The following is a 9,792-nucleotide window of genomic DNA, read 5'->3' on the forward strand; positions in this document are numbered from 1 at the left end:
ATGACCTGAACTGTGAGATATCTCCTCTTCATCAACATGTGAGAGACCATTCACAGAGTACCGAGTTCCTCACACCCTCCCGCATGGTGAGGAGATCTCATTCAGTGAACAGACCCTCACCGAACAAACAGGCCGAGGCTGTGGACCGTTTCCTATAAAGCTCCATCTTCCTACTGGAGGAGCCCATGGACATGGTGCAATGTTGTTCTTGCCTGTTGCTGCTCATCTGGTGCTGCTTATCCCTCCCTGCTAGAGGACAGCAGGGGAGGCATAAAGTAAACATTGTGGTTTTTTGTAGCAGTCAACAATCTAAGCACCAAAAAAAATAGTGTGGAGGAAACTGTTGTGTGGGCTGGGTGTATCTCAAAGCCCAGTGGATCCAGAGAGGGATGTTACAGAGGAAAACACCTCTGCTCCCAGGAGGTGACACCTGTGTGGAAGAGGAACTGGAGGGATGAGATGGGTCCTGTCCTTCACTCACCTTAATCCAGCAGCTTAATCCAATTGCTGTTCCAGCTGTAGCAGGACATAATTACCCAGCTGCCCGAGCACCCACGCCCTCCTATGTCAGAGGTTTTTATGGCCAAGCCAATGTCTTCCTTGCCCAGGCAGTGGCTGAGCACTGCACGGCACTGACCACAGGCTGTCACCCTTGGGCCAGGCTGACAGCCCTGGGCACGGGCGGGCACCCTGCGGCAGGCAGGCCCCCAGCCATGGGCAGCTCTCCTTCAGAGACTGCCCACAGCCAAAGGCTGGCACTGCTGGTGAAACAGCTCCATGGGGTTCCTGGCCAGGCCCAGGTGGGCCCGTGCACAGGACAGCGCTTCCACCGCCACGTCGGGTCAGCAGCACCACGTATAAGGAGCAGAGACCGACCCTGCGGGGATGCTGACTCCCTTCTCCAGCCCTTTGACGTCTGGGTGAAGGCCCTTTGGCAGCGCAGCAGAAGGCACCTCACCGCTGAGGCTCTCCATGCTGTACCTGCCATGTCACCACGCACAGCAGTCTCCACCTTTTTCTTTAACTGTTTTATTTTTTTCCAAGAGATGGAGCAGGGCGAAACCCCTGGGTAAACCACAGATCCCTTCTCTCTCCAGGCTTGCAAACATCCAAGGTTGGGAAACTCGCGTCACACAACTGCAGGTGACCAAACAGAAATGTGTAGTGATTATACACTATCACTGTAGTGCCTGTTTCTGTACAGGAAAGCCACAAACTACTGAATTTCAGTCTCTCAAATAAGAGATCTTTCATTTAGAGCCTTACCTGACACTAAAGCAAACTGCTGGCCAAATTGTCTCTGAATCAAACATAAACATAGTACATATACAGTAAATATAGTACATATAGTACATATCTGTATTAACTATTTAAAGTTTTCTTTTTCAAATAGCAAACTTTTTATTTTAAACCTTATTTTTTGGAAAGTAGTTTTGGAAGCATTTTTGCAGAAAATTTCCATAGACAGTTCCAGCCAGTGTGGCAAATTTTATCCCGATCTTTATATGTTGGTCTTGATAGCAGAAACTGCAAATGTGGGGACTGTCGGAAACCATCTTTACTATTGGCCATGTTACTAGCTCTACTGGGATAACTATAGCCACATGGTATCACATAAACATCTGTAGAACTGGTACTGCAGTTAAATAGGAGAGCAAAGTTGTGGAATATTTCACTTCACTTCTTAGGAGAGTACAGATGGGCCTCACCTCACCTACCTTTAGGTACCCCAGGTAAGATGCTCAATTAGGAACACCACCCAAAGCTCTTTTCTAAGCCCTCATTTTTTCAGCTATCTGTGGAAACACTTCACTGGAGGTGCAAGGCTGTACAAGAGTCTTTTTTTTTCATTAATTTCTACAGGCTTCTTATAAGAAGTGTACAGAACATGGGCATAGACTACTTTTTGAAAACATTTTGGGGAGAAACAGCCATCTCCTGCTTAACTTGCTTAAATGCCAGACTGCCCTCCAGAAGTAACTGCCTATTGTGTATAGAGGGAGCACAAGAAAAATACTGTCACTGAGAAGCTTCACTTATCTCCGTAAGACTCATGAAACGGTACATGGCTTATGGTACACAGAGATAAGTAATACAGACTAAACCATGTGAAATGTCTGAATTTATGTATTTAAATGTTTATGTGTGTATCACCAATGCACTCCAAGGGGTATATGAGAGCCCAGGCATGCTCACCATAAAAAATACAATATAATGAGTGTTTTAAGTTTCATTGGGCTGACTGTTCTGCTACCCAAGCTGGTGGCAGTTACACCAATGCCATCAGCAGAAAATTTGGATGATTACTTCCATCTTACAAAAGGGTGAAATTAAACCACAGATTCAGCTCTTTTAGTCAAAATAACACATACCACCTATGTCAGCTGGAATTTCAGGAGTCGTAGCCCTTTGCTTCTCAGTCCAGAGGCTTTTCTCTTAAGGAAATACAGACCTTACAGACAGGAAATTTTGTAAAATAAACAAAACAACAATCAAACAAACCCAAAAACCATCTGACTGCCATAGACTCCCTCCCTTCAGACATGACTGTAATACATCAAATTCAGGTAGATTAAAAACATGGACAAATTTCTCACCTTTTCTACAACAAAAAATAGAGATGGCCTGTGTTGAATATTCATTGCTAGCAGTTGCAGACTTTTGCACAAAGCAGCAGCCACATAATGATCCTACGTACAGTAAAACAGTTCAAATTACAGTCAGACATTGTTTTTTAAAAGGAACCCATTAAAATAATACTCTACATCTTGGCAAAGATGAAAGGCACCCAAGGTACACCTCTGCGTTGCTGAAGTTCCGTACTTCATTATTAATGACTCCAGTGGTTTTGTTCTTGAAAACGACAGACAGCATTTCGTGTTTCGTTACCCTAGGGCTGCAGTTCTCTGCTTGTGTATCTGCATGTAGCACCTTGCTAATGCCTGGGAAATGTAAGGCAAAGATAATACATATCACAAAATTTAGTCCCTTAGCAAGTGCAGTTTCATTTTCCTTAGGAGCAAATTAGCAGTATATATTTTAACAGCTCTAGCCTACAAGACATCAACACAAAAGATATTTCAGGTGCATTGTGGCAATGGAAGATTTTGCAAGGCCTGTCAGTACACTATTCAAAGAGCTAATGAACGTATGAATTCGGGATTGTTGGAGTTTGAGGGCGAAGTGGCTGCACCTCTTTCATCTACTAACATGATCTAAAAGGAGAGAGGTTTCTTGGCTGCTATAAATTAGCATTTCAGCTCTGAGTATGGTCTCCAGGACACAATTTAGAGCTGAAGCCATATAGGTGGGGTTTTTTGTTCCTAGATCAAATGGATAATGAAAGATGGAAAGTTACTGCATGCTTTTATCTTGGAAATATAATGAACAGAAATATCACCCCTATGAGAGCTTTGCTTACACTGCCGTTATCGCAGTGGCCTGAGCAACAGTTGACTCTGTCTAGGTTTTTCTTGGCAACTGCTCGTTTTGATTCTCCGAATTGCTAAGACCACCAACTGCAGTAACCAGTGGATAATGGGAGCTGTAAATAAGATGCAGACACCCAGTCTCTCATAGAAGGAAGCCATCCATCACTGTGCAGAAGAAATTGAATGGGATCACCCCAGAAGAAGTGGCTATCTTAATTCTTGGCTGAAAGGCCCTTTTGCAGGCCACCCAGCAGTACTCAGTAATAAAAACCTGTATTTAGCAGCTCAGTTTTACATGAATGCATACCCTAGCCAGGTAAGCATATAACTAGTTGATGAAATCTGCCTTCCTGATACAGATTTTGTCACATCAGTAAACTCAGGGTGCAGGGTGTACTCCCAGGTAAAGTTACGGTAAGCCTTACAGCAACCTGCTTTTCGCGTACTCTGCAGCACAGTGGCAAAACAGATCTCTCTTACACAACTGACGACCTAAGGACTTAATTCGTCAAGTGTAGTTATGCTCTGTCCACACCAGGGAGCAGCACCTTCACTTTGCTACAGGTAGAAAAACTGAATTTGAGGAAGTTCAAACATCTGTACCGCGTGAGAGCACCCACACTCATACGCACCCACTTGAACACCCACATTTGGAAGACCAAATGTTTTGCCAAGGCGTACCCATGATAAGACTTGTACAGCTGTAGTTTAATGGAATAACTGTCACACACCCAAGCAAAGTTACACAGGCACCTTGGCAGCTCAGATTTGTCCTTGATTTTTTTTAAAGTTGGCGAAAACCTTTGTTTTAAAATAAAAAACAAAACAAAACAAAACAGTTTACTGAAGTATTTTTCGGGATTTTATTGCAAACCAATGGGTTTGGTCACAAAAAAATATGATACATATAGCCATGTTAATTATATTACATTACAATGATGGTATACATTACAAGTAAGTTTGTAAGTTTAAATATACATCTAGAGTTACAACTGAATGTACAGATCTTTTTTACAATACATACAATCAGGAATGAAAAACCCCCAAACCCAAAACCATAAATAATGCCCATTTTACAGATGACATCTTTTAAACTAAAAAATAATAATAAAAAAAAAGAAACCAACAGCTCTGACCGACTGCAGCTGGGGCATTTTGGTCCATAAAAACCCTTTCTAAAAATAGAAATCTTTTTTTCATAGCAGCAATGCTTTCTTCAAGCATTTGGATACAAGTAGTTGTGAGCCCATTTCAATAATTTTAGTTGACTGTATAGATTTACAAAAGAAATTTCAAAATTACACTTAATTTATCTTCCAAATATGGAAGAAACAAACAATGCCCCACATTGTGGTATCCTGCAAGTGTCACATTGATGCTTTAAACTGAGTCCATCTGTAGTACGCAGACCACACGCATACCATTTGTTCACATAGTAAACCCCACATAAATGAACTGAGAAACACACTCTGCAACAGGGAAAGCTTTGGAGCTCACAAGATCTCATCAGAAAAAGGCACATTTCATAAAATCCTTATCACGTTCATATAGATCTTCAGGCAAGGCTTTTCAGAGCATGATTTCAAAACAGCTTGTTCTTACTCCTACAATCTGCCGTAGCAGTCTATGGCAGCAGTCACTTTTGTTTTTCTTTCCCAAGGAGACAGCACCACTTTGGGGGAAGAACAAATGGAAATGAAAAGCCTGTAAAGCTCATTTAGAGAGTGATGTGCTCTTCAAAAAAGCTTCCAGCAAACAGTGTAGTCGAAATTAAGGCTGCAAAGCTGCCATGGTGGAAATGTGCAAATATTCTCTTTCAAGATGACTGGTCAACTGGCAGTTCCACCAGAAGGCCAAACAAAAATAAGAATAATAGTTATTATTATTAAAAAAGAAAGAAAAATGTTCACAAGAAAGAGTCCACGGGTGGGGCATATGAGAAGCCCAAAAAAGCCTCAGCGGCTTCTTTGACGCTGGCAGTGATGAGGATGCTGTCTGGAGACTGGCCGATGGAGTTGGGGACTGGCTCATCTGTAAACTCCGGGTCAAAGTGCCGCAGGTCACTGGGGCCACTCTGTGGAAAGGGCAGAAAAGGAGAGACACAACATTTAGTCCCAAATGCTTTGTGAGCACACAGTTCAATTCAAAATGGTGACAAGCACCCTCATACGGAGACTCATAGTGTTATCACTTTGAGCCCACTGTTAAGCCAGTTTTAGTTTGACCTTTTTTTTGTATCCTGCTTTATACTGTCTCAACCAGTATGATTCCCTTTAATATATGACCCTTCAACTCAAGTCATGCAACAGAAGCCAAATGCAAATATGCCTCTCTGCCATGCAGCAGTTTGCAGAGGAGGACTTTGATCTCTGGGCAAGTTATTAAATTTAGTTTACAAAATGCTCAGAAAGTGAAAGAACAACGTCCACAACCAGACCTCTCTAGATGTTAGTATCTGCCCTTGGGCAGCAGCTTGCTTTTTACACCTTATCTTTCCCTTTGGTGAATCAGGGATGCTGGGTATTATTTCAAAATAGCCACGTAAATGAAGGTTTTGTGAGAGGCCAAAAAAATCAGTTAAATGTAGACTGTCCAGCAGCAAAAAGCCAGCTACCGCTTATTTTTAACCTTGCCTGGTCAGTCACAAGGGAAGGAAAAGCTGTGTTCCCCAAACGCAGACATTCAGCCAGTTCCCACAGCTCCTGGGCACCCCACAAAGACAAGGGAGGAAAAGGCATTCTCCATCCATTCTATAATTAGAAGTGATACGTACCACATTTGGGTTAAAAGGGGGCGTAATCTTCTTATTAATGAGATCATCCCAGTTAATTGGGGAGAAGAAGATGTGATTCTTAATCTCCATCTGTTACAGAGAGAAAAACAGATTAGTTCAGAACCAAGCTAATGTAAGCAGGATGGCCTAGTCATCCTCCTGTGCTCTGCCTACAGGCAACGGTCAGTTTGCACTTACAAAGTCCTCCTTGGCGCCAAGCCTCTTTGTCCTATCCTTCTGCAAGAGGCCTTCCAGGAGATGTCTAGCTGAGTTGGTAATATTTGGCTTCAGCTGCAAGGGTTTGTTCAAGATGTTGTCATACATTTCTGCCGTGTTCCTGCTGTAGAAGGGTGGCTGTGGGAAGGGGAAAGGAGAGACCCAGGTTAATGAGGCTGACAGGCAGGCACAGGGTTTCTTGCGGGGAAAGGACAACTAAGCTAGTTTGATCTACCATGAAGGATTCGTTGCTTACCAGGCCATAAAGCATCTCATACAGGACTGCTCCAAGGCACCACCAGTCCACAGTTCGGTCATAGGGCTGCTTATGAAGAACTTCAGGAGCAAGATACTGTGTAAGAGAAGGAAGAGAGCCACGTTAGCCAAAGGGATCTTTGTAATTAGGAAAGCCTCCCCATTCTTGAATGAAAGCAGCTTACTGAATCTCAGCAATATCTAAGCTACCAGAAAGCTGCAAGCTCTAGACAGGAGAGCTCAACAAGCTCTACACATCCTCACTGGCAGCTTGGTATTACAAGACCCATAATGCCCCCCACTTGTCTAACCCATCATAAATATAGACGGGAGATGTCAGTTTTCACTGACAAGGAGAGCACTTGCTGTCCCTCTGCGAGTGGTGAGCTGAGGGTTGGCCGTACCTCTGGTGTGCCACAGAAGGTGGAGGTCGTGCCATTGTGCTCTATGTTTTCTTTGCAGAGTCCAAAGTCAGTCAAGACAATGTGCCCCTGCGAATCCAGCAGGATATTCTCTGGCTTCAAGTCGCTGTAGGAACAGACAAAAGAAGACAACCGTTCGTTAGAGGAGCTACAGTGTGAGTATTTTAGGTGCAAGTGTTTACATAACCTCACTAAGTCACAACAAATAATTAAAAGCAACCCTTAGCTCACATTCAGATCAACTTTTTAATGCTTATTCAACAAAACATGTGGGTTTTTTAGTCCCAACAGTCTGAACAGCATTGCTCACCGATAAACAATGTTCAGGGAGTGCAGGTAGCCCAGCGCACTGGCAATTTCAGCAGCGTAAAATCGGGCTCTTGGCTCCAGGAAGCAACGTTCCCTCTGGAGATGGTAGAACAACTACAGGAGACAGAAAGAACAAAGTTATTTAAACGGCGCCAAAGCCTGTTAACAATGCACTTAATTAGACTCAACATATATAGCTAAGGAGAACAATAGCAGGAAATGGCCTAACGACCCTTTGGTCGTTCAAAACTTGGCAGGCTGGAAACATTCAATCTAGCAACTTTTCCCCCTTGACTTTTCCCCTTACAATTCTTTTTTATTTAAAAGGAAGGGTGAAAAAGTCTACTCTACCACTGTGCACACGATAGGAAATACTATTTCATTTTCTTACTGCTTACCTCTCCACCATTGATGTAGTCTAGGACAAAATACAATTTGTCTGCAGTTTGGAAGGAGAAGTGAAGCCCGACCAGGAAGGGATGTTTCACATTTTTCAGAAAAAAATCAGCAGGACATTGCGCTCTGACATGATGTGCTTCTCCTGAGAACATGAGAAATCGACATTTAGTACATTTGCTTAGTAACAGCAGTAAAATTACATTTGATGGACATCATAATGGCATCACAAAGAAGCAGCTTACCTCCTTCTTCTTCAGGATTGCTTTTTTCTGCAGGACTTTAACAGCATAGAACTGCTCTTCTGCCTTATGCCGTGCAAGGAGAACCTGAAAGAGGGTAATATCCCAGAAGTGAGTAATACCGAAATACAGAACAACTTGTAAACACCAGTGGAAACAATCCTTTACGTTAACTGCTGAGCGCTGCTACAACCCTCTGGTTCAATGTGCAAGCCCTTTGCTGGAAATGCCTGATGCTATCACCACTCTGGCAGATAAATCTAGCCCAAAGTTTTTACATCTATTTCCCTTCCCCTCCAAAAGCAAAGTATATATTCTTCCCAGCACCACTGCCTCCTCACTCCCTTCCTCTTCTATGGCTCTTCAAACGCAGCACCCTGCTCCCTCTCCCTGCAGCTACGCAGGGAGCCAGGCACTGGGCAACAAGGCATGCTCAGGTCAGGTTTAAATGACCACCATTTACCAAAGCCAGTTCAAACCTGACACTCAGGCATTACACATAAGAGTTGAAGAGTAAAAAAAATTGTTAAAGCAAAAAGAAGATAGATTTACCTTCCCAAAACTGCCTTTTCCAATCACTTTTAAGAAATGAAAGTCTGACGGCTTGGCATGTGGGTTGGATGATGGACCAAGATTGATCTGCTGTGAAGGACTGGGCTAGAAAAATAAAACAGACAGAAACCACATTTATTAAAACAGCTTGGTAGTGAGAGTCTCAACAATGTCTCTTTTTAAAAAATATAAATAAAGTGACCTTGAAAGTGGAGATTAGCATTCTTATCACTAAAAAATTTAACCTTGACCTCTGCCAGATAACTTAAGGTAGGTACTGCCTAGGAAGAGTATAACAGCCATAGTTTACTTAAAAGTTCTTGCTGAGGTTTTAGCCACATTCCATAATGAAGTAACAAGCAATAAAGCTTATTTTTAATTTTTTTTTCTCCATGTTGGGAAAAAATTTCAGTCTAACTTGATAACCCTTTCTCCCAGTGACATCGGTGTGCTGTGAGCTGAACTAAAGTAACACTCGTGATGATCACTTTGCTACGCTTCCATTACAGGCTGATCTGACATTCTGAAAATGCTCCCCTGAGTAAAATCTACTTACCGGAGGAGAAGGATTAGCATTCATAAGTTCAGGCTCTTGAGGCTGGGAGATTTTCAAGATAGACTGAACTTCAGGGCTGCAAGGATAAGAGCAGGTATGATTAGAGGAGTTACCAGCAGCATCAGGCATATCTTTCCACCAGAGGGCACGCACGTATCGCCAAAGGGGAGTTTTGGTTTGGGCTATTACAGAAGGCAACTGAAACAATCTATTGACTTAAAGAGTAAATTTAATCTACAGCAAGTAAATTGTCATACAAAAAAAAAAAAAAAGTATACTGTAAGTACAGTTCAGAATAAGGACGGGGCTCTAGAAATCCCACCCAACTGATTTTTCCCAAACCCAGCTCACAAAAATTTGTTGCCAAGTGAGTAATACCTCAAGAAGATCAATTAACTCTTCCGTAACAGTCATGCCAGAGGCATTACAGTAAACAAACATATTTTTTTTTTAACTAGATCTTGCAATACATAGTGATATTTGGGACTGAAATCCAGATGAAATTTCCAATACTTACTGCTTGCATGCATACGAGTTGGTGGCTATCTTCTGAATGAAGTCGTTTAGCCCCATTCTCCTCTGCTTCATGAAAGCTATGAAGTAAAAGGACAAGGAAAAGAGAAATAAAATCGTTAAGCTG

General features: G+C 42.5%; 1 protein-coding gene across 1 annotated transcript in view; it reads right to left on the bottom strand.

Annotated features, from left to right (window-relative positions):
* Positions 1 to 4,280: 4,280 nt before the first annotated feature.
* The window catches only part of LOC104529266 (serine/threonine-protein kinase Sgk1), a 5,676-nt gene continuing 164 nt past the window's right edge, over positions 4,281 to 9,792 (bottom strand). Inside the window, 12 exon segments of the mRNA XM_010173530.2 lie at positions 4,281 to 5,505; positions 6,205 to 6,294; positions 6,403 to 6,558; positions 6,677 to 6,772; positions 7,080 to 7,203; positions 7,408 to 7,520; positions 7,805 to 7,903; positions 7,906 to 7,947; positions 8,048 to 8,131; positions 8,597 to 8,701; positions 9,153 to 9,228; positions 9,670 to 9,745. Of these exon segments, the coding sequence (XP_010171832.1) occupies positions 5,338 to 5,505; positions 6,205 to 6,294; positions 6,403 to 6,558; positions 6,677 to 6,772; positions 7,080 to 7,203; positions 7,408 to 7,520; positions 7,805 to 7,903; positions 7,906 to 7,947; positions 8,048 to 8,131; positions 8,597 to 8,701; positions 9,153 to 9,228; positions 9,670 to 9,745 (1,229 nt within the window). The 3' untranslated portion in view covers positions 4,281 to 5,337.

This window comes from Antrostomus carolinensis, unplaced genomic scaffold (assembly GCF_000700745.2).
Source record: "Antrostomus carolinensis isolate BGI_N321 unplaced genomic scaffold, ASM70074v2 scaffold17248, whole genome shotgun sequence".
NCBI lineage: Eukaryota > Metazoa > Chordata > Aves > Caprimulgiformes > Caprimulgidae > Antrostomus > Antrostomus carolinensis.